The 25403-nt window shown below is 42.9% G+C and overlaps 1 protein-coding gene across 3 annotated transcripts in view; it reads left to right on the top strand.

Moving 5' to 3' along the window:
• The window catches only part of Shtn1 (shootin 1), a 102767-nt gene that overhangs the window by 3375 nt on the left and 73989 nt on the right, over positions 1-25403 (top strand). For all 3 annotated transcript variants that reach the window (XR_386512.3, NM_175172.4, NM_001114312.1), the window contains exons 2-3: positions 12067-12119; positions 21856-21916. Coding sequence is in view for 2 of the 3 variants with exons in the window: in NM_175172.4 (NP_780381.1) it covers positions 12067-12119; positions 21856-21916 (114 nt within the window). In the remaining variant the exon portion in view is untranslated. The remainder of the gene's footprint in view (positions 1-12066; positions 12120-21855; positions 21917-25403) is intronic.

Below are 25403 nucleotides of genomic sequence, written 5' to 3'. Positions count from 1 at the left end.
AGAAAGTTATATTATGTCCCTTAAAAAAAAAATTAGCCAGTGTGTGATTTTTTTTTTTATGTTCAAGCAGATGCTGAGGTAATGAGGTAATTCTCCTTTTGTCTTCTCCCCCCTCAGGCTTTATTTTATTGGGCTGATTGACATTGTTAATGCATGGACAAATGGCAACTTAGGATACTATTTCCGATGCATATTTCCCAGCTATCAAAGTGGACATTTCCCTTACAAAACATCATACAATTTTCTCTCTCTCTGTAGAATTCTCTTGGAAAATGATAGACTTAGTTCAGCATTTGTTGAAGGTGCATGGCTTTCTGGGTGATTCATTCAACAAGCATACACTGAATATTCATAGCCAGGCACTGGGCAAGGCAGCAGAGACCAGTGAATAAGACCTGGTCCTTGATGGTGGTGACTTTCTGGGTCTACAGACAGTATTAAATCTAGGAAGTGTGTCTGGTTGGCTTATATGTGTCATGGATTCTGGTCTTTTGGTCAGGGAGCAGCTTTAGTGGAGTCCTCCACACACCACACGTACACACATACATGTCCACATACACAGAAAGTCCATGGATTACCAATGCTGTTCAATGCAGAATGGGCCACCAGCATTGAAGGGCCTAACCCAAACAGCAGGTACCTATTAGTCATCATAGCAAGGCAGTGCTGTTTGGAACTTGGTGATGATGATGTGTGATTGTCATTTCACAATGTGCATGAGACTTTTTTCGACTTCCTCTTTCCCTCTCCCCACTTTCTTCCTTCTTAGGGCTAAGGATGGGATCTAAACCTTTATATATGCTAGGCAAGTATTTTACCACTGAACCTTTAACCTGATAACCTTTAACCTTTAACCTGATAACAGTATTCTCAGAAAGGACCAGTGACAACTAGAATCAAAATCTGTGGTCATTCTAGGGTAAATACGACTTAAAACAATTATTCTGTTGTAAGATTTTTATTTTTTTATCTTTTGAGGCATATATCATGTAAGCCTCAAACCCCATGGTAGCAGATGATGACCTTGAACTTCTGGTCCTCTGCCTTCCCTTCCAAGTACTGGGATTGCAATACTAGCCTGTGGGATTGCAACACGAGCCTGTAGGCTTGTACCAGCACAGCCCAGTACAGATGATTGGGTAACACAGAGCTAATTCTTAAGGTGCAGCTTCTTCCTAGAGCAAGCTAGTGTGACTCATGGGTGCCTTTTCCAGGGTTCCTTTGGCTTCCGGGGGAGAAATCTGTGGGGACATTATTGTAGTTAAAGGAGCCCAGGCTGTCTCGAGGCCATACTTCATGTGTAAGTGAAGCCGAGTTACTACACTAAGAGATGCATGCACCCAGAGTCCCTCAACCAAAGGCATTTGGAAATGACATGGGTGTCTTGGCTTCATGCACAAACTTGGTTTTTCAGCAATGTTTTTCTGAGCATGGTCCAAGAGTTGCCTATTTCTGAGTCACCAGGTGGGTATTAGGATCATAGTTTACTCCCAAGGTCAGTGAGCTCTGCTGAGGAGTTGGCAACTAGGCCCTCAGGAGATGGACCTTCAGGGGCTGGAGCCATGTCTGCTGCTCAGAGATGCCCCCCCCCAGGACTGGAGCCATGTCTGATGCTCAGAGTCCCCCAGCCCCCAGGACTGGAGCCATGACAGCTGCTCAGAGCCCCCTCTCCATTAACACTAGTCCCAGGGAATGGAGTCCTCCTTTTGTTTATAAAATATTAACTAAAAGTGAAATTTATAACATTATTTTTCTTCTAACCCATTATTCCCCAATCTGTGTTTTACTCTCTCTTTCTAAAGAGAAGGTATTTAATATACTGTGACCTTGGGAGGGCCAAGACTTTTTTTCCCTATTGAAAATAGTGCTTTTGGTAATGGACTGGAGTTAAAGGCATGTGTATGAATTTATATTAGCTTATTGTAGACATAGATTGTTACATGTAGCAATATTTATATTTTATATATATACACACACACTTATGGGTACATATTTATATATATGTATACACACACACACATATTCAGAACATGGGTGCTAATAATGCCCTTTGATAAAAGAAACATGGTTGGTCTCCAAGGGAAATGGCTGGTTTTCGAGATACCCAAATATGCCCGATGAGCCTGGAACAGTCCGTGGTTCCCAAACCTAAGGAAGTGCTCCAACTAATAAGCTCACGTGATGGGACTGTGTCCAAGAGTCACAGAAGCCAATGGAAGAGTTGTCTACTGGCCAAAGTTGGGACAGTTAAAAACAGACAAGATATAACAGGACACAAAGCACTGTGTGTGTAGTGAGATAGAGTATAGGATATGATAAAAATGGCATCTTATCTGACTTTCCCTTAAAAATCTTGGAGTCTCATGTACTCTTGAGGAAAACATCAGATTCTACTCAAAGCCTGAGCAACACTCCTTGAAACTGCCCAGTGTCCACCAAGGGAGAAGCAACAGTCTGGGCATGGCAGTGTCAAAGGGGCACACAGGGCCAGAGTCAACCTCAGCTAGGCTAGACTGGGCTACATGAGACCTTGTTCCTGTCACCTCACTGACCCCCCCCCCAAAAAAAACCCTAAACAACCCCAACTCCCAAACCAAAAAATACTTAATATAACAAGAGGAACTTATCAAGGTCGTAAAAGTAGAGACCAGGGTGGAGAAGCACCCAAGGATATAGCACATTTAAATGGAGTGAGATATCTTATCAAGATACTAGTATACAAAAAGGGCAAAGATAAAACTAAGGGAATCTGAATAAAATGTGGGCTTTGCCTTATCGTGTTGTCAACAGGGCGCACAAAATGCTAGCACAAAATGCATTAAGGGGGTATGTAGGAATTCTGTGTATCTGCCTACAATCTCCACTGAGTCCACATGTATAGATCCAATCAACTTCAGATTGAAACTATCCAATGTGGTCGACTGGCCTCTGTGGGCACCAGGCACAAATCTGGTGCACATACACACATGCAAGCAAAACATCCATGCACATAAAAGTAATAATATAAACATTTAAAAAGAGAAATCTGAAAAATGAGCATGTACAGATGCTTTTCCCTATAATTTGTCTCAAATAATGTAACAACTATTGTGTAGACTTCACACTGAGTTAGGTGCTCAAAGCGCTCTAGATACACTATAACAGTTGTTGCATAGACTTCACACTGAATTAGGGCTCTAAGTAATCTAGAAGTAATACAATGACTGTTGCATAGATATCACACTAAATTAGGTTCTCTAATTTATCTAGATGGTATATCTATCATGTAGACTTCACATTGAACTGGGTGCTCTAAGTAATCTAGGGATAACAAAGGATACAGGAGAATAATTGGTGATTATAGGACGATAGCAGATTATTTTGTGTTATTCCCTTCTCTCTCTCTTCTCCTCTCTCTCTTCCTCTCTCTCCCTCTTTCTCTCCTTCCCTCTCTTTTTCTCTCTGTCTCCCTATCTCCCCCCTCCCTTGTTCGTTCTTTCTCTTGAGACAGGACCTTACTTTATAGACTAGGCTAGACCATTAGTACTAAGTATGAAGACCAGGCTGATCCCAAATCTGCAGTGGTCCTTCTGCCTCTGCCTCTCCCATTCTGGAATTGACAACAACAGTGACAACGACCAACTACAAGTGGCATTTTGAGATCTGAGTGTTCATGGTGACTAATCCTAGAGTAAATCCCCTGCTGCCTTTGTGGTTTTTTTTAAAATGCATTTAATTTTTTTCTGTGTATATATGCATGCAGGTATGCATGTGTGTGTGTGTCTGCAGGTGTGTAGGTATATTGTGTGTGTGTTTCTAGATGGAGGTATGTAGGTATATTGGGCAGGTGTGTATATAGATGCAGGTATGCAGGTGTATGTGTGTGTAGTTGCAGATGTGTTGGTATATTGTGTAGGTGTCTGTGTACATGTGCAGGTGTGTAGATGTATATGTGCAGGTATGTAGGTGTATGTGTACATGTGTGTGCATGTGTGTGTGTGCAGGTGTGTGTGTGCAGGTACACATGCAGAGGGTAGAGAGGTATACTGATCTATAACTCTGCTTTATTCTCTTGAGAGTGGAGCTAGGGTGGTGGCTAGCAAGCTCCAGAAATCCTTGTATCTCTGCATATACCCTCACAGGAATGGGTTAGAAAGACGTGTGTGACCACACTTGCTTTTTTTTTTTTTTTCATAGGTTTTGGGGGTTTGGACTCATGTCTTCCTGGTGTAAGCACGCTTACCCACTGAGCTATCTCATTAGCTCTCTATCTAAAGTGTATAAAATTCAGATTTACTGAAACGATAATGTTGCTTATATTCTTATACACATTTCTGTATTCATGTAACTGTAGAAAAAACTTTTTAAAACTTACAAATAACTATGTATATATTCTGGAGTACAAGAAAAATTCAAGATAGATTTGAGAGATCTAAAAAGAATGTGTATTTCGAATCCTGTTATGCTTTAGACTTTCATTAGTTAAGCCAACGTTGATGTATTCTTGTTAACCAATGTCTATAGTTTACAATAGGGCTTACTTATATTTTATAGTGTGTGTGTGTGTATGTATGTCTATGTGCATGTGTGTATGAAGTGTGGGTCATGGAGTACATGTGGAGGTCAGAGGACAACTTGGTGGACTTGGGTCCCTATTTTCACCGTTACCTGGGTTCTGAGGATCAAAACTCACTTCTCCAGACTTGTGGCAAGCACCTGAATGAACTCGTCCATCTTGCTGGCCCAGGGTTCACTCTTTGTAGAGGATCTAAACAGTATATGACTGTATCCACCATTATGGGTGCCACACAGAATAGTTTCCCTGATCCCTAATCCCAGTATACTCTTGTCACTCATTGCTCATTTCTCTACTGCTAGCTACCACAGGTCCAGAATGTTGCAGTTGGAATCATGCCATGGATGTGACCTTCCATATTGATTGTGTCACTTAGCAGTATGTAAGTCTGTTTGTGGCTTGATAGCTCATGTCTCTCCAATGAATGATGTTCCACTACACAAGTTGTGTATTGTTTATTCATCCACTTATTGAAGAACATCTTGGGTACTCCTAAATTTTTAAATTATTAAGAAATCTCCTGTAAACACTTGTGGTGGTAAGGCATGGGCATCTCTATGTTCTGTGATTACATCATTGCCTGGGATTGGGAGTTAGTGAGCCTGCCCAGAGCTGTGATCTCACAAGTTCTCAGTTTTATTTTTGTGTCATGCACCCAACCCCTGACCCTCAGGGGAGCCATAAGGCATGGAGATAAAGGTACTTCCCTTCTACAAGTTTGTTAGGTAAAGTAGTTTCTCTTGAGAGCAAGTCTTAAGAATAGAGTGACAAGCTGGGCATGATAGCCATACCTTTAATCCCAGGATGGGGAGCCAGAGACAGGCAGATAACTAACTGAGTGTGAGGACAGCCTGGTCTACATAGTGAGCTCCATGGCAGCCAGGACTTTATAGTAAAAGACCTTGCCTCAAAACACACACACACACACACACACACACACACACACACACACAAACGCACGCACACACATGCACACATATGTGTACCACAAAACCAAAAGCAAAAAACAAACAAACAAAACCCAGGAAGACTCTGTAGGCAGCCTTCGTAGAGTGGCTGGCTATGTTTCGTCATCCACTGGAAATATCAGGAGCCTCTTAGCAGTCTAGAACTTGAAATAAAATATCCTTTCCCTACTAACCTGTTCTTCCACCTCCCCACCCCCAGGGCCTTTTAAACTCAAACCTGTACAAACCAAGCACATGGGCAAACACAGCCTAGATCTTCCTGTCTGGGTCCTAGCTCTCCAGCAGCAGGGGTTTCTTGTAGGTGTTCATGGAATTCACAGGGATAAATTGTATTCCTCTGTACTGCCCTGTGTCAACAGTGGCTGGGGTGGGGCTTGTCCTGTGACCTCAAATTCTCTGGTGAATCAAGAAGATTGTGTCATTTATTTGCCTTTTTGTTGTTGTTATGAAGAATGTATGACGTACAAGTCTACATGCTAGGCTAGACACCACACACACACACGTAGTATATTTTAATATAGATGTACCATATGTATATATATATATATAATAGATAATATATCACGAAGCTCTTAGGTTTTCTTTCTTCCTGATTTTAATTTGAAGCCATTCTTGTGGTTTGTTGAGAGTACTTCTTCAGCATTCTTCTTTATTAGCACTGAACTGTGTTTCACCTAGCGTTGATGAAGCTCAGGTTTGCCGTAATTTCTTTCCTGATAGGAAATCTGTCACCTTTGTTTTTTTTGATCAGCTTTCCCAGCGGTCCCCCCACCCCACCCCTGGCTTTTATAATGATTTAATTAACAAGGGAGGTATAAATGGATTCCCTCTCAACTCTGGCTCTAAGTGGAGCATCCGCTGGGACGTGAACAGAAGGGGAGCCTGTCCTAATTGAGCAGTTCCTTTATGACGTGTTCTCATCTCCCATTAGTAAGGTTTCAAGGCTCCTGAGTCTGACAGGCGGACTCAGCCCTTGGGTGGGACTCTGCATTAGGAAATGTCAGGAAATGGCAACATTGTGCTTTTCTTCCTGGATACATTTGATTGTTATTTAAGGCTTTATTTTTATTGTGTCTCAGTGTGAGAGACCCTGTGTGGTGGCTGTTGAGCATGTTCCTGTGAGTGCAGATCCAGCCTTCCTCCTCAGTGCAAAGTGGACGTGCAAACAGATAAACAAGGCTATCTAGTGTGCTGTCGGGTTACACAGTAACTCTTGGCAGTATCAGATGCTGTGACTGACTCTGGGAGTCAGGACTGCCTTTAGTTCCTGCCACACATGTGATTCCCTTTTGCATCCACATCTTCACTTCTGAAATACATTTGTTAATATTTGGCTCAGTTAGTTTGCACAGAATCTCGGTTCTGCCTGAACCTTCTGTTTATTTCCTCTGCATAGGCCTAGACTCCATGCCTGTATTCTGCAGCCATAAGGCAGGCCACAGCCAATTGAGTTGAGGAGAAAAGGCAAGCAGACATACATGCCTCATGTTATGTCCAAGGATTTGGGCAGAGGAACAGGTTTAGGATCTCTCACGTTGGTTCCCTTTGGATTTTGGAATATTTCTGAAGTCTTTACCATTTAAGCATCCCTGATAGGAAAATGTTAAGTCTCAAATGCTCCAAAATCTAGAACTGAGCCCTCAAAAAGGTTTCAATGTTGGACCATCCGCACGCTAGAGCGTGGTATTCAGGATGCTCAGCCTCTAATGAGTAAGGTGCTTTGTTAGCATATTAAGATGTAAGTGCTGGGTTTGCCTGAGACGTACAAGAACAACTCCCTAGGAGAAATGACAGTTGGATCGCTGTTGCAAAGGGAGACACTGGGGGAGATTCCACAGGCAGAGCAGAAAACATTCCCAGAGACACAGGGAAGGGGTTGAGTGGTAGGACGAAAAGTGGGGTTTAAGAAATCCATAGTAAAGTCTTTGGAGGTTTTTAAGTAAGAAAATGAAATTTCAATGGATAAGAAGAGCAAGAATCAACTGGCAGCAGAAGGGTACTAGAGGTAGATCAGCGGGTGTCACTGTGGAAAGTCTGATGAGGACACTGAGACTGGTGGCTGAGGAAGAACACATAGGCGAGACACTTCTTCCACACTGGAGGAGTTTGAAGGTAGTTAGGTGGCCTTTCAAGGAGTAATTTAATGCTGAATGAATGGTAGGAGATTCTGAATACAGGCGACGGGAAGTTTTGATGAAGTGGAAGTACTAAGTTGACAGTTATAGCAGACGGAGTTGCTCATGGGGCATCCAAACAGAGGTGCCAAGAACAATATAGGCCCGTGGAAGCTGATGCTGTGTTGGTGAGACTCTGTGTCCGGTGTGGTAGGCAGTAGCTACCTGGGAAATGTGGCTACTGCACAACCTTTGCACTTTATTATAATTGATTAAAACCTAAGTAGCTGCTGGTGGCTAAGGGCTGCCACGCTGGACTGTGCAGTTACAGAAAGCATTGTGGAAAGCTCTGATCTGGGGACAGTGCTAGAGAGGAGTAGGGTCAGTGGCCTGCCTGGTCCCCAGAGGTTTGCTGGAACTGGAGGGCTAAAGCAGGCAGTTCTAGGGTAGCTGTGATGGTTGTTGACCTTCTCCAGGGGTGGCGTGGGCAGCTCATCGTTAGGAAGTTGAGTTGTCACGTTTCTGAGACAGCTATGACTACCTAGTTTCTTCCTGGGCTGTCTGTGTTGTGTTTGTGGCTTTGGAAGAAATGGCTTCCTTCGGCACTAAGGGTTTAGAAAATGGAAAACCAGCGTGATTCTCGAAGCACATGCTCTGCCCAGCATTCTCCTTGTTTTCTCCAGCATCCCCCCTTTCTATCTAGTTCATACTGTTAAGCAGCCATTCCTCACACCGACTGCACATTAGGGAACTCGCTTCTTTAAAAACAAAACAGTAAAGATGCCCAAACTCCACCTCACACTTGGTAAATCAGTCTGGGGTAGGAGAGGGGTTCGGGGCCCTGCCATTGCTAAGTTTCCCGGCTGGCTCAAGTGTGCTTCTAGGATTGAAAGGTCTGGTTCTCAGGCATGCTTCCACACCCTTGCCAGGATTCATTACAACAAAGGGCTTCTACCACATTAGCTTGCTTCCGCACTCTTACTCAGTGGAGGATAGCAGTCTCCTGCTTTCAGGGACTTTTTTTTTTTTTTTTCAGCCTGCCATTTTCTTGGGAGGTGTGGGCGGCAATAGTAAGCTTGAAACCTAGGGCATTCTTGTGTTGTACACTCAGGATTATATGTTAGCTCTTTTACTGCTCAGGATAAGATTACCAAATTCATATGCTAGGAAGCTGAGGTTCAGTGAGCCGGATCGACTTGCACAGGGGTGTTCCCAGCCAGTACGTGCTCATTTAATTAGTGTTCCATCGGATACAGTGACATGCATGGAGCTGGTAAACTGGGGTGTAAAGTCTTTCCAGGCTGTGAGGCTCTTCCCATAGGAAGGGACTCATCCCATTTGTCTGAGTCATTGATTCAAAAAGACTCCTTCTGCCAAATTGAGCTGTGTACACACTTATTTTAAGTGTTTCAAGCTGCTAGCCAGTTCTGAGGCAATAAAAAAATGCTTTCCGTGCAGCCTTTTAACATGCCATCAAAGGAGTAGCTGTTTGGGCTGGAGAGAGAAGAGACCTCACTGTTGTCAGGGATGACCTGAGTTTGGTTTGCAGCACCCACATCAGGTGGCTTACAATCACCCCTAACTTCAGCTCTAGGTGGCCCAGTGCCTCCTTCTGGCCTCTGCAGGAAACTACATTTATTTGCACAGACATACATACACATATATTTTAAAAATGAAGTACCCAAGTAACGAAGACCACTTCACTGGTGATAATGAGGTTATGTTCATGTATATGCATTTGTGTGTGTGCATTTGTGTGTGTGCATTTGTGTGTGTGCATTTGTGTGTGGGCATGAACACTGTTTGGGAAGTGAGCTTTGTTGTTGTTTTTTTAACTTTACAGAAATAAACATTTTTTTTCTTTCCATCTGTGCCTCATCCCTCCCCCACTGTTACCCCCAACTGTGACCAAGGTCATCTAACTCCGTCTGCATCTTCCCTTAAGTACCTGCCTTTATTGTTGTTGTTGTTGTTACAGTCTTACATAGTTATAAGAAAGCATCTCTTCTGTGGTTTCTATTCAGGTATGGTAGGTGAAGAGTTCTTAATTAATGCTTTTAATAAAGAGCCAGCAATTAGGAGTTTACCATGTTTTGTCCGAATCTATTGGCAGTATAATGGATGCATGGTGTGAATAGCTTAGAAAAGCTTTCCAAGACATTATTTGATGTTGTAAATAGAAAAAGAAACCTTATTTCTTAGTGTCAATACGAGATGATAGTTTTATAAGCCACTATTGCTTATATGTATGTCTGTAAAGTAGGTCACTAATAATACAGTGTTAAATCAGTGTGTGTGTGTGTGTGTGTGTGTGTGTGTGCACTCGCGCACTCACTCACCAACGTGCTCTTGCGCACACGCATGCACGCACGCACACTCATATATGCCACGGTGCATGAGTGGAAGTCAGAGGACTAATTGGCTGTTGGTTCTTTCCTTCCATGGTGCAGACACTCGGGATTGAACTCTGTCAGGCTTGGTGGCAAAGTACTTTTACTCTGTGGGCCATTTCACTGGCCCCAATTTTGATTTTTAAATTGTGTGGGAGTATATGCCGTATATGTGTGTGTATAAATGCAGGCACATATAGCAGTCATATATGTCACATATGGGGATAACCTTGGGTGTCAGTCCCTACCGTCTACCTTGTTTGAGGCTCTTGCCTCTTTTTGTTGTTGTTTTTTGTTTTTTGTTTTTTTTTTTTTGTTTTTTTTTTTGCGACCATGGTGTGTGCCAGGCTGGCTATCCCTCAGGCTCCCAAGGAGTCTCCTGTCCACATAGGAATACAGGGTTAGAGATTTGTGCTGCTGCTGTGCCTGTCTGTCTTTATGTGGGTTCTAGGGGTTCCAGCTGAATTCTTCATGCTTGTGCAGCAAGCAGAGCCATCTACCTAACTCTGCAGATACATTCAAACGCTAAGTAATTGAAGTCAAAGTCTCTTAATAAGATCTTTTTATCTTTGTGTTGTTGAAGCAGTATTAGGTAAAACAGTATTTGGGGCCATGACCATAAGCCACACTACCCAGCGGCATCAATGCATATTTAGGATTCTCTTTCTCAGCTTTTGCTAAAGGGGGGCACATTTCGATGATTTTCTAGGTTCTAGGACAAATTAGCTCACACTCAGTTGTTGGGATGCGTGTGTGGAGCACCACATCAGCCTATGCTTGGGGGGGCTTCATTTTGTGCTTCATCAAATCGTTCCTGCTGATAGTTTTCTAAAGGGCTTTATCTTACATGTGTGTCCAGAGCTGTTTGACCAGTGGCCTAATTCTCAGAACCTTGTGTGGTTATGTGGCTTCTGTCGTGCAGTTTGAGCATTACTGTCATAGCACGTGTCCCAAGTCTTGTGGGTCACTGCTGGAGGAAATGAAGCTGGTCTCTTACCGTGTTGTTGATGGGGCATTCTCTGCCCATGTGGTAAGCATACATTTCTAGAGCTGATGGCTAGGTTATCTGGGATGTTCTTTTCTTTGGGGGGGGGGAGGAGGAGGAAGGTTGAGACCTGGTTGTTGTAGACCAGGGTGGACTCTCCTGCCTAGATCTTCCTAATGCTGGAATTACAGGCATTGTGTCACCATGCCTGGTACCCATCTGGGATGTCATTGAAGTTATTGGCTTCAGGTTTTTATTTCTGTCTTAAGATTATTAATGAAAGCAGGAAGCATTTAAAAAAAAAAGAAAACGGAGCTACTTTTAAAAGGTAAATCCCAATTAAAATGTTTACAAGGGTGAACGTGCAGCCCAGTGGTTTTCTAGCTCTCAGTGTCAGTCTTGCCCAGTGGCTGGTGGACTAGGCTGGCCCCAGAGGCTCATTGTCAGTCTCAGGTCCTGGTTTCAAGCTTTGTAGTCTCAACTCTGAGGAGGCCTACAATGGTATTTTTACTAAATTATGAGTATGGGGGTTCAGGCTACTCCATAAGTAGTTCCCCACACAGCTGGGAACTCACATTCCCTCTTTTGTGAAATGAAGGGTACAGGTTTCTGGCATGACAGGCCCCATTGCCCATCTCACCTGGAAGCAGATAGCCTCAGCCAGATGCCCGCCCATCCCACGAACTTTCAGCTCTGAATAAAGTAGACAAGTGATGTAGAGTTGAATGTACAAGCAAACTTGATTTTCCGAGTAAGCCTCTGATGTGAGTGCCGCAGGTAAATGGTGTCTGAGAGGACTGCAGGCAGGGCTTGAGCGCTTCACACGAAGTTCTGAGCATCAGGAGGGCTTTTCAGGGCTCACTTCTGGGTCTTCCTGATGGCCTAGTGTAGTTGGCTCTCATCTGAGACCTGTCAGCAGAAGCCCTCTGAAAGCCTCTCCACTCCTCCAAACTTAAGGAACAGTAACTTGGGGGGGGGGGGGCTCCACCGAGGTCACATGTTTTCTCACAGTGAACTTCCAAGAGTTGTAATGTTGCTTTTCTTTTTCTTTTAGCCATTGGCGAATATGAAGACCTTCGAGCAGAGAACCAGAAAACAAAGGAGAAGGTTCGTAGGATAACCCTCCCTTTTCTTACAAGTGTGACTCTCTAGGCAGCACAATGCATTGCTTAGCCACCAATTTCAGTGAATGAGAGAGGATCGCCCCCCCCCCCCCATTTCTTTTCTCTTGCATGTGTGTTTCAAGCTAATATCAACTCCAGGCTCCAGATGGTAAAGAATAGCAGGCTTGCTACAGTGGGCATTGCCTTGGGAGATTAAGGACGCAGCTAAGTGTGTAGCCAGGTGCCAAGCCAAGCCATGCAAGGACTCAGGGATTGTACTTTTCTCAAATAGTCAGACTTGGGATGCTGGTGATGAGCTAGGACCCAGATCTGTTGGATGCTGGAGGGAGCTACGTATTGATATTTAGCTAATTGTCTCCATATACCTTTTTGTGTGTTTGCTTATGCTATCTGTGTGAATGATAAGCACAAAATGTGACTACAGAGGGAATAATAAACACACAGTGTGACTGGACAGGAAGTACAACGAATATTTTCACAGGATCTGCAAGCTTTGTTTTGAACTATTAAATAAACGGATTCTGTTTCCTTTTGTGAGTGGTCCTTTTTTTTTTTTTTGTCTCTTAAAAATCTTAAGATTGTGAATGTTTGCTGTATGTGAGAGCTTTGTAACTGTGTCATCCTAGTACTTGGGAGGCTAAGGCAGGAGGATTGCTGTGAGTTTGAGGATAGCCTGGGCTATAGACTGAGATCTTGTATCAAAAAGCAAGTGGAGATTTGTGAATGTTTATGTATGTACGTGTGCACTCTTCCCTCCTGTCAGCTGAAGTGGGAAATATAAAAATAGGATATATGAACAGAAAACAAAATGGGGACAGATAAACAAGAAGAATGAGTTTGTCTTTAAAATTATATAAACATTTAAAATGTATTTTTTTTTACTTGAAATCACTAAATAACATGATTGTATCAAATAAGATAGGCAAAATATTTTAAAACTGTATCCCTAGCAGAGCATGGATTAAGAATAGTTTTTAAATAAGAACGAGATTATGATTGCTATAATCATGATGCCTCATCTTTAAATTTCAGAACAGGAGTTATAACAACAGTTAATAGTCACCTAAATAGTTGTAAAATCTGTAGTATATTCAGACTTAATTTATTGGGCTCTTAAGAATTACATTAGACTTTTTCAGACATTAGTTTACCAATTGCCTGGGTATAGTTTGGCTGATGGTAGTAATGGTGAGTGCTTTAGCTCAGTTACTATTATATTTGTTTTTTAGAATGTTACTTTAAATCTAGTTTTTAAGGCTCTCTTGCTTTTAACAATATTTATTTTATCTTAATTATATGTATGGGTGTATCTGTTATGTAGGTGTGTGGATATGAGTGCAGGTACCAGAGGAGGCTAGTAGCTGCTCCACCCATGGTGTGTGCTGGGAACTGAACTTGGGTCCTCTATAAGAGCAGCAAGCACCTTCAAACACTGTGCCATATCTGAGCCCTCCGTTGTGCCTTGTCTCTGAAATGAGACGAGCGTCTTCCTTCCTCTCTTCAACTACAGAGGGGATGGTGAGATGGGGGTAATTGGAAAAAAAATCCAAGTGGAAAGGGAACTAATAACTTTCTTTCTAAAGCAAGAAGACCATGGAGAATAGTTCGAAAGATTTCCAGATCTGTCATCATATCCTCCTCCCCCCCCCCCCCGCCCCCAGCACAGAAGTCCCAGGGACGTCAAGTAGTTGAGAGGGTGTGCCTAGACCCTGGGTCCTAGAATCTCACATTTTAAAGTTAATTTCCTGGGGTGCTCAGGGTAGGTATTTTGCTGCCCTTTGTTCAGAGGTCTAACCAGCCTTCAGTTCCAGGAGGAGGTTGACAGAGTCTGCTTTGCATCTACTTTTGACTGAATAGGGAGGGGAGGAGCCAAGGAGGTCGAAGAGACAAAATGGCTCAGCAGGTTAAAAACCCTTGCTGTAGAAACCAAGTCTCAAGTCTGATCCCCAGAACCCATGGTAGAAGGCAAGGACCATCTCCCCAAGGTTATATTTGGGTCTCCACTCATGTGCACATATGTGCTTCGCACTTACATAAATTATACACACAGTAGTAATAAGTAAAAAGTGTGTTAAATAAGATAGGAGGACTGTTATTGCTTCGTGCACCCGAGAAAGCAAGGGACAGAAAACCCTGCAACAGAAGAGGGAAGAGATTGCATGGTTTGGTTTGGTTTGGTTTGGTTTCTCTTTTCTGTTTCTTAATCCATGATTATCCGTGGACCCTGACATGCTCTGAAATAGTGGTCTGTAACACCTGCTCTCCCTCTTGGCATGACCACACCTGTTTAACCCAGAGCCACTTTCTCTGGTGAGGTTTGCAGTGAACTGTCTGTTGTGCACACGGGATTACAGGTTGGTTAAAAGAAGGACCGGCCCAGTAAACCATTTCCTTGCTCTCTGAGCAGAGGATGGCCTGACAGACTTGCAGCATCTGTAGGCATTATTGACCTGTTTCTGTCCTAATTCTTTAAAAATAACTATTAACAGAAAGGAGAAGAAAAGAGCTGAAAGCAATATGGAATGCTGTGCGTTGGGTAAGACAAAGGCGAGTGAGTGGTTTTAAGTCTACCCTACTCTGTTTACCTTCTATTAACAGACTGCCTTGCTTATTATTGCAGACTTTTTCCCCAAAAGGGGGGAGGTCGTTACAAAGGAGAGAAGTGTATAATAAAAGCCTTTTATACGACATAGAATGAGTAAAAGCAGCTTTAGTTCCGGAGGCCGTAAATGGAGGACATCGTTTTCTCTGGGAAAGCACTTTCTTGTACCCGGCTGTGTGAGCTTTATCCTGTCTACATCAACAAATACAGGCAACCATCTTTCCTCTGTGGGGTCCCAGCCCACAGTTAAATTAAATCCATTGTGGGCAGTCATCAGAAGGATTCTTCCCTTTTTATCATAGTTGATTCAATGTAGGGAAATTTGGCAGAGTAGAGGGAGGGGAAAAAATGGCAAGGTATGACTCCCGGCTGTGCGTCTGGAAGTCTAGTTGTCCTTGTTGCCAGGCCAGGAACCGTGCTGATAAGAGACAACAGATCTGCTTCCTCTTAATCAGACCTTGGTGGCCGCTACAGCCTCCTCAAAGGATACAAGTTCTGCACAAGGCAGCAACTCAAAAGGCTCTGTTTACTTAGAGAGCAGTACGGGGTCTCTGTCCTCTGACCTCCATGACAAATGGTTCAGACAGACAGTTTTAGCCTCATTTTACACATGCAAAAATAAGAGCTAGAGAAAGTGAGTTTCCCCGAGAACTTACAGAAGATTAGTGGCAGTCTAGATTCGTACTTGGGTCTTCCAACCTCCATGCTTTTTTTTATAAACAGGTAAACTTAAGAGAGTAAATTGACTAATTTTACAAAGGCCCTGGTTTTGTTTTAATGTATGTGTGTGTGTCTTTGTTGTGTGTGTGTGGTCATTTGCATATGTGAGGAGGTCAGAGGACAATCTCAGGTATCTATTATTCCTCTGGTATTGTTCCGTTTGAGACATGTCCTCTCATTGGCTTACAACTTCACCAATTGGCGAGGCCAGCTGGCCAGCAAGCCCACGAGGATCCAGTAGGCTGTGCCTCCTCAGTTCTGGGGTCACAAGTTTGTGCCACCACACCCAGGTATCTTATGTGGGCTCAAGGGATAAAACTTGGGAGGTCTTTTCAATGTTGGGCGGCAAGCTCCTTACATACTGAGTATCTCTATCTTTTTAATACTAATGTATGAATTTTTCACAGCAAATGTATCAGAACCAATACTTTTCTGGTCACAATTGCACCCCTGGTTAGTTTATATTGAAAGACTGAAATCTAAGTATCAAATGAATCTCTTACTAGGAAAATTCATGTACGTATATATACATATATAAGTTATGGCAGAGTCCTGGAAGAAGAGGAATGTAAGGTTTAGGGGTGGACCAGTGGGTTTTGTTGTTGTTGCATTTATCTATTTAGCCTATGTGTATGTGTATGTATGTCAGTGTGGCATGCTATAGTACATATGTGGAAGTCAGGCAACAACTTGCTGGAGCCAGCCAGAGCTCTCCTTCTACCATTTGGGTTCAGGGATCTACCTCAGGTCACCAGGATAGGAGGCAATCTCCCTAACCCATCTCCCAACTCTAGGCTACTGTTTTAACCAATTTCTTCCTCTGTAACCCTTTCTCCCACCCCAACAATGGATGTCGGTCATTTTGTGGTTTTCATAGAAATCTATGAAGATGGAATCGGGATCTGTTTGAGTTTATACGGAAGGTGATTGAAGGAAAATCTGTTGGCTGAATGCCTTCCGGCCACCAAATAATGAAGGGAAATATATGAAAGTGTTTTTTTGCATTTTATTTTTTAATAGATATTTTCTTTATTTACATTTCAAATGTTATCCCCTTTCCTAGTTTCCCCTCTGAAAAATCCCCTATCTCCTCCCCTCCCCCCCTGCTCCCTAACCTATCCACTTCTACTTCCTGTCCCTGGCATTCCCCTACACTGGGGCATAGAACCTTCATAGGACCAAGGGCCTCTCCTCCCATTGATGACCTACTAGGTCATTTTCTGCCACATATGCAGCTAAAGCCATGAGTCCCACCATGTGTTTTATTTGATTGGTGGTTTAGTCCCAGGGAGCTCTGGGGGTACTGGTTAGTTCATATTGTTGTTCCTCCTATGGGGCTGCAAGCCCCTTCAGCTCCTTGGGTACTTTCTCTAGCTCCTTCATTGGGGAACCTGTGCTCCGTCCAATGGATGGCTATGAGCCTTCACTTCTGTATTTGTCAGGCACTGGCAGAACCTCTCAGGAGACAGCTGTATCAGGCTCCTGTCAGCAGTCTCTTGGCATTCGCAAGAGTGTCTGGGTTTGGTGGTTGTTTATGGGCTGAATCGCCAGGTAGGGCAGTCTCTGGATGGTCATTCCTTCGGTCTGCTCTGAACTTTGTCTCCGTAACTCCTTTCATGGGTATTTTGTTTCCCCTTCTAAGAAGGATCAAAGAATCCACACTTTGGTCTTCCTTCTTCTTGAGTTTCATGTGTTTTTGCAAATTGTATCTTGGGTATTCTGAGCTTCTGGGCTAATATCCACTCATCAGTGAGTGCATATCATGCGTGTTCTTTTGTGATTGGGTTACCTCTTTAATAATTCCACTAATGAAGGGACACAGACCAGTTGACAAAGAGCTGTGATATAACCATTGTTTCTATAGTTTGGGTGGGACAAGCAAAGACAAGGTGACACAACTTCTGCTTTCCCCCCACGTGCAAACGTTTAGTCTCTTTTAATGATGAATGTACAAGTCACTTATCTCTAAGCCTCCTTGAGCTCTCTTACAAGTAGGAAAATATTTTTTTTTGTAATAAACCATCTGTATATCCATTATGTTCATGTCACATCAACCAAGAGGATTTATTATTATCTCAACGTTAAACAGGAAACAACCATGTGCTGAGGGGTCTGGTAAAACATAAAGACCCTGAGATTTTTATGCGTGTTATCTGGTCTTTAGCAGGAGGATAACAGCTTCTTTCCATTATTTTTGCCCATTTTCCAAATGGCACAAATGAACAGTGTGTGAGAAGGGCAGAGGGCCTGTTGCATCGATGTTAACAAACTCTTCTAAGTCTACTGGGGGGGGGGGCGGAGGGGGAGCATTCAAAAATAGATGGCTGAGTGTTTTAGAGTCAGCCAAACAAAACATGCTTCTTCGCTGTGTCTTCATCACCGTATTCAACCATTAGTTGCCCTTCCACAGTCGAAGAGCCTGCCCTTGTGACTTGCTCAAAATCTTTGTCATAACCCGTTACGGTTGGCTTTTTTTTCTTCTTCTTTCCTGTGTTAGGGGAAAGCCTCATTGAGCTTTGTATGGAGTGACATTCACATTTCTCAGGGGGTTGGTGGTATGTGTGTGTGTGTGTGTGTGTGTGTGTGTGTGTGCGTGCATGTGAGCATGTGCATGCACAGTGTGTAGAAGAAGGGAATCTGTATAATAGAAGAATGTCTACCATTAAATAGTATTTATATTTAATGCTATGTTCGGGGATTGAGTTTTGAAATGCATAAATGTTTAAGTGGCTGATTAGAAATCCTTTGGGTGAGTTACTGTCACAGTGCATCAGGCAGTTCTGTCAGCCTGCCAGGGACAATGAATAAAAAGAGAGGGAGACAGACACTTCCCAAGACTTGTTTCAAGAAGCAATATATATGATAGTGTTTGCATCTTGGCTCAGTTGTCTATTGTTACAGTTCCATCCTCTTGTATAATATTCAGAGGTGAAGGTCCCAAGTATATTATTTTTAAAAAAAAAATCAATAAAGAAGCCACTCTAAAGAGCAAGATCTGCACCCATTATGTTAACTGTTCATGCATAATACATCCACATACATGCGGCTTCTTTGAGATGGAGTGGCAAGTGGTTGTGCCAGAGAAAAAGTAATTACTTAGCAGTTTGAAAGTGAAAATGAGTCTCTCATTAACAGCAATCTATCCAGAAACAAAGAGCGAGGGTCTCAGTTCTGATGACATGTGCTTCCATCTCACACACAATACCTAGAGTTTGGAGACTGCTGCGTGACAGCTTGGGTGGGTGGGTGGGGAGGGCGGCTGCTCCTCCTTTATCGCCTGTGAGAATTGGAGGGAAAGAATTTTCAATTGGAAGAAAGAAGAACTCCAAAGAAGAAAGGGAGCAACAGGACTCCATGTAGCGGGAATGGCTGATTGTACTGAGGGATAAGACTGTACAGATGCAGAAAGCACAGGCCAGTGGAGCCATGATCACCAAGTGGAAGACAGACTCGACGGTCCTCTCTCTGTGCCACCAAAGAGTCCAAAGCAGGCCCCGGTGTCTGGTTCTGATGCTGTGAGCATTTTTGTCCAAGTTCTGCCTGTACAATCCTGCAGTCTTTCTGTCATTGTAGCCCATGGCCTTGGTCCTTAGATCTTGCTCATGCCGGATGATACAAGCTCATGCCATTGCACTGCAGCCCAGTCTCCCATGCTCTCAAGTGAGGGGAGCTTTTCACAGGCCTAGGTGAACATTAATGATGGTATCTGGAGAATACCCCAGGCTCCCCATACAAAGGACTTTTAAAACCACCAAGACCAACCTCTAGTCCATCTACCACTTTCTAAAGATTCAAACTGAGTCTACAGGCTAGCTGGAATGTTATTCAGTTTCCTTAAAGCTGCCAGCACTCAGGCCGCTAGGTTCGACTCCAGCCCTGAGCTATAGAGCATTGTTGGGCTTCCCGATTAAATGATGCAGTCCAAAGAACATCTGTTGCTATTACAAAGTTTTCACAAGCAATTCTCAACACAAAAAGAGACGTTCTTTACAGATGGTACAGCTGCCCGGGCAGGGTAGAGGAGAGAGTAGGAAGGGTCCAGGCGTCTTTGTGGCACAGAGATAAAGCAGTGCCACGTGCCTGTGCTCCCTGTAATATCTCTATGTTGGTAGAGAGGGAGACGAGTTGGAGGATGTCTCTGCCTTTACCTGAGATGATGTCATAAGTGAGTGTTTGCATTCTTGCTCGGTAAGTGGGTGCATCCCTCCTCTTTGATTAGTTCTGGTGTGGAATCAGTAAGCTGCATTTGCAGCATGTGTAACCCCCTCCCACCCTTTCAGCCTTTCAGCCTAGCAGATGGTAAATTCAGTGGCTGCCAGTTCTATCATAATGTGGGTGCAGAAAATAGAAAGCAAAGCACCATGCAAACCCCTGAGAGAGCACAGCTGGGGTTGAGAGACAGCTTGCAACTGTGTTGGTAACTAGAGGTTAGTGTGTGCTGGATGCTACAGAACCATTTCCCTGCACCTTGGACTAAAATCTGTTATTAATCAGAGTGTCCACCTGGGTCTTATGAGCAGAGAGTGCCGGCACTAAGTCTCCCCTCTGGGCAGCTGGAACAGGCCTGCTTGTGAAGGCCAGGCACTACTGCTGACCAGAAAATGTGAGTCTGAGTTGGTAGTTGGTGTGTGAAGTTGCTGAGTGCCTTTTCCAGTCTAACTAGGAGGCCCATCCTGAGGCCCACCCCTGTTTACATTCTCATTATGCAAAGTTTTAATGAAAACTGGGTACATAAACGAGAACTGGATACCCGGCAAATTCCTTTAAGTGGAATTTTGAGAGGCACATCGAGACACTTAAGTGATTTATGTCATCTTATAACACCATCTCCTGATGAAAATATGTCTACAGAGGACACCTCATACTCGCAGAAACGCTAGATGGAGAAATAGAGAATTAATTAGAAAGTAAAACACCAGCTTTGTTGTACTGGACAATCATGACTCAAGTCTTCTGGTCTCGTCAGAAATTTGGATTCTATTTGAGCCTTTAGCTCTATTGTGTATTGTTGGAAGTGGGGTGAACAGCCTGGCAGAAGTCTGGGGGAGGTCCAAAGTAAACAGGAACCAGTTGCAGAAAATAAGAGGAACATTCAGAAGCAGCTGGTCAGCGTTGTCATGGTTACAGGTTGTATGGTCTATCATGGTTACAGGTTGTATGGTCTATCATTGCTCACCCAGGTGTGAAAAAACCCTACAAGACAGGGTATGTTTTTACAGAGGATGGAGTCCCATAGGAAACCTTAATGAAACATCACACCCTCTGAGGGGAAATAACGTGTGGTCACCCTGACTAATGTATGAGGAGAGAGAGCTAAGCTAGAATTTAATGGTCAGCTTTACTGACTCAGCCCCGAGCACCTGCGACCAGCGTTGTGTTCCCTTCATGGGTGTGTGCTACAGATAAAGGTGTGTATGTGTTTCATGCATGTGAGTGTGCAAGTGGCCACATACTCACATGGACGCTGGGGAAGAATTTTCAAGTGTCATTCATTCTTTGCTACTCTACACCAGATCTCTCGCAATCTGTTTCTCTCCGTCCTCCCAAAGCTAGAATAAAAGCACATGTGGCCGTGCCGGCTTTTGCATGGATGCTGAGAATCTGAACATGGAATCTTATGCTTGCCCCACACTCTCATCTAACACTAAGCCATCTCACTGTCCCTGAGATGGGCTTTGACATTTCAGTGGTTCTTTAATGTAGCAGGCCATACATATTCTCTTAAAGAAGGAATACATTTTAACTCAAGGGTAGTCAGTGTTACCAACTTAAAAGGAATACATTTTAACTCAAGGGTAGTCAGGGTTACCAACTTAAAAGGAATACATTTTAACTCAAGAGTAGTCAGTGTTACCAACTTAAAAGGAATACATTTTAACTCAAGGGTAGTCAGTTACCAACAAGGAGATAATGAGAAGTGAATGACTCCTTATCCTAGGAACTCCTAGAAACTCAGCTGGGTAAAGTATATATATATCACACTAGGCCAGTCGCACTAGCACCTGGTACTACTGGGGCTGTGGAAAGTTTTTTTTTTAAGATTAGTTTTATTTTTAATTCTGTGTCTGCATGTGTGTGTCTGTGTGAGTATATACACACCCTAGTACAGTACCCTTGGAGACCAGAGGGGCCATCAGGCTTCCCCAGAGCTGGAGTCAGTCACTTGTGAGCTGCGTGGCAAGGGTGCTGGGAGCTGAGCTGGCGTCCTCTGTGAGAGTAACACATGCTCTTCGCTGCTGAGCTAACTCTCCAGCCACTGAAAGGGATTGTGTCTGGAAATACAAGAAGAGAAAGGAAAAGTGTCACTGCTGTGGGTTTGTTCTTGCTTCTTGCCTTGTTAAAGTTACATTTCATCATGAGTTTAACATCTCTTTCTTTCTTTTTTTTTTCATTTCAGTGTGACAAAATTAGGCAAGAACGAGATGAAGCTGTTAAAAAACTGGAAGAGTTTCAGAAAAGTATGTAAACATTTCAGTGGAGTAATAATCACTTGGCTTGGGGGAGTGTGTGAGTAGACCCAGTGACTACAGGTGTACCAATCGTACTATCAGGAAAACAAAAACAGTCCTCATTTATCAAGAATAAAAATGCTCTGGCATGGCTGTTATTTTGAAAGAAATGGAATAACCATTAATATCCCATAAATGTCTTAAAAGTATTAAGGTTTGGGTAAGAAAAGTTTGCTATAGGAAAAAAAATCAAAGGAAAACAAAATTGATTGGTTACCTTTACTCCCTGAGAAAAGCCAAAATTAGTATTTTGTATTCTATCCTGTTTGGTCTTTCAAGTATGCAATATGTGTTTCTATAAAACGTGTATAGTTTATATACCATTTTAGAGCCTCCTTCTTTCAGTAAACAGCATGTGTATTTTGGCATTTGAAATATAGATCAGTTCTAATTATTGTCTTTTTCATTCTATATTTATTATATAAACCACATACACATGAAAGATAATAGTATATACACTATAATATTGTAGCTATTGGCTCTCTATCCTTCTCTGCCTTCGAAGGGTTAACCTCTACCACAGTTATATATGTAGTCTGTCATTTCATGACCTTATGGTTTTGTTTTTGCCATATGGATTATTAAATATATATATATATATATATGGTATTTAAGATATTTTTGTGCTTAAGGTGTAATTTGTCATTTGATGTAATAGTTATATTGATACACATCTAGAATTCATTTTCAGTGCACAGTAATATATAAATACGCTCTGATTTTTTTATTATTGGACACTACACATTTTTGTTCAGCACTATTAGTGATTACATATACTATGTCATCTATACAGTAATAGGCACTGTAACTTTGTTCTTTCAATGTTGTTCTTGTTTTCTTTTTCTTTTTTTTTTAAAGCGTCATCAATAATGCCTGGCAGATACTCATGTCTTTATAGAATATGATCAGCTTCTTGGGTTAAGTCAAGGAAAAAGAATTATGACAGGGTACATAGCTACTGAAACGTCACTGCATATTTATAAATGTACTATTAACAGGAGAGATCTTATTTCAAGAGTTCTACAGGCAGGGTGGGGATGCATTGGGTTGGGCAGAGGTACAGCCCCTGCCTGTAGGTGTGAGGAGGCCCTGGGTCGAGTCCCAGCACTCCAGTCAATCAGTCTGTGGAAATAGACTATGGGAGGCAATGATTATGTCTGTGGCCTCCATGGTGAATGGCTTCATGAGGGAATTTTTACCCCCTTCATCAAGCTATGCACATTAACTATGTAAGCTACTTACAGGTGATATAGACTTTGGTACAGCAGTTATGGAAGGAACCAAAGCATTTTCCATTTTATGTTGTTGGAGCGTTTGAAATCACTCTCGTAAGTTATGTCCTTAGAAAAGCAATAGTAATTTTCTTCTAAAATTTTACTAGGTTATTTTTTTTAATGTGACTTAAATCTGTTATTTATCCTCTAAATCAGAACATAGCTGATCAGATCCAAAAATGCCATATGGGAATATGTCATGGGCAAAGAACCAGACATTGCAAAAAAATAATCCTCTACCTTTCAAGTTGGGCCTTTCTAGGTCGTCCTGCAGAGGCTCTGAAGTCAGGCAGCACATATTGACAGTCCCACACCGCAAAACATTTTACCCTCCTGAAAAATAAATCAGAGTTAAAATTCAAAAGGCAGTTTATTTCATCACTTGACTATATCAAAGAACACCACAGGGTAATCTTGTTGGTATTACTGTCTGTGGAGGACCAGAGACATGATAGAAATACTGCTTGCGAACAGATGAACGGTGGTTGCTTTGGACAATCTCGTTCTCTAGTGTAGGACTGATGGCATCCAAATGAATTCCCCTGGAAAGAACAAACCTGTGGGAACTGTTGCTAGTTCCTGTGCTTCAATTATTGATAGCAGAGTGCTGTGCTGCATGCAGTGGCCTGGTTCGGGTTTCTTATGGTTCAGTTTACAACAGCATGTTTTGATACAGGTACGTGTGGTGGGTAGGGATTTGCTTCCTGTATTCCTCAAAAGAGGGAACAACTTTTCCACATTGCTTTTATCTACCATGCCCCTTCAAACGTGGCTTTCCCTCTAAATATGCTGATCTATGAGCAACTCAGATTACGACCTGAAAGGACTCATTGAAATGGTAACACAATAGTCACTATTGTTAAATGTTTTTAATTTTTACTTTTATTAAGCCTGGTTAAAGTCCTGGATGGCAGGGCGTCAGAATGTGAATTCTTTAAAGAATGTTTTTGTACATTAATTGCGAGTGTGTGTACACGTGTGGAGGTCAGAGGACAACCTGTGGGAGTCAGTTCCATCTACTATGAGGGTTCTAGGGATCAAAATCAGGCCGAGATTGGTGGCAAGCACCTTTACCCACTGTGCCATCCTGTTGGCTCCAGGATGGCTTGTCAGTCTGAAAAGGAGAGAATTGGGAATAATAGAGTTTTATTTCTTACGGCTAGGAATGTATCTCAGTTGTTAGGGTGCTTGCCTACTATGCGCAAAGTTGGAGGTTTGTTTCCCAAGCGCCATATAAACCTAGGCCTGGTTGTATACACCTGTGATCCCACTCGAAGGATTGGAAGTTCAAAGCTATCCTTGGGTATTTGGTTGAGTTTGAAGCCATCCTTTTTCAAGGACCTATCTCAAAACAAAAACAAAAGAAAATTTTATTTCCTTAAAAACCGTGTTTGAGATAAACAGTTCCTGGCTTTGAACAGAGCAATTGCTGGTATCTTTAGTGCAAGCTCTATTGGGCATGAACCCACGTAGCCAGAACAAGTTTCTGCGCTGGGAAATTTGGGGTGAACTACCTTGCTGCATTAGTCTGCTTAGGATAAAGTGAGAATTTCTGCATCAGGTGACGTCCCTACTGTAAGCCTGATGATGTGGGCCTCCCATGGGAGCCTGCACGTTTGAATGTCTCGGGGAATAGCTTGGCTGTTCCCAAGTCTCCCTCATGCTTACCCAATAGGTCTACCTCTCAAAATTTGGGGAGAACTTTGAGTGGGGCTCAGACCTTGCTCGGCCTAGCTTGGCCTTCCTTTCCTAGGGTAAATACAGCTCTGGCCATGGATGGCTCCATGCTGTGTCATTCTTGATCCCCTGCCAGCTCTCCCTCAGCCTGTCTTGTGTGGAGTTTCTCCACATAAAGAACACTATCCCAGAGGGAAGCCATGCACCCACAGTAAAGTCCCTTGCTTATTTGAGGCCCCCCGCCACCCCCCCCCCCGGTAGATTTTGGGTTATGTTCAAGTTTACACCCATTTTTTCACAATCCTATCTACTTCTTGGTTCTATTTGTACCACATGAAAGCCTTTCTGGGAGCTGGGAATGTAGCTCAGGAGAATACTGGGCTGGATCCTTAGAACCGACCATATGAACTGGGTGTGGTGTGCAGATCTATAATCTCAGATTTATTCATGAGGTGGAGGCAGCTGCCTCAGAAGTTCAAGTTCAT

Source organism: Mus musculus, chromosome 19, assembly GCF_000001635.26.
Source record: "Mus musculus strain C57BL/6J chromosome 19, GRCm38.p6 C57BL/6J".
NCBI lineage: Eukaryota > Metazoa > Chordata > Mammalia > Rodentia > Muridae > Mus > Mus musculus.
The sequence above is the reverse complement of the archived record's forward strand: the minus strand, read 5'-3'. Positions and strand labels throughout refer to the sequence as shown.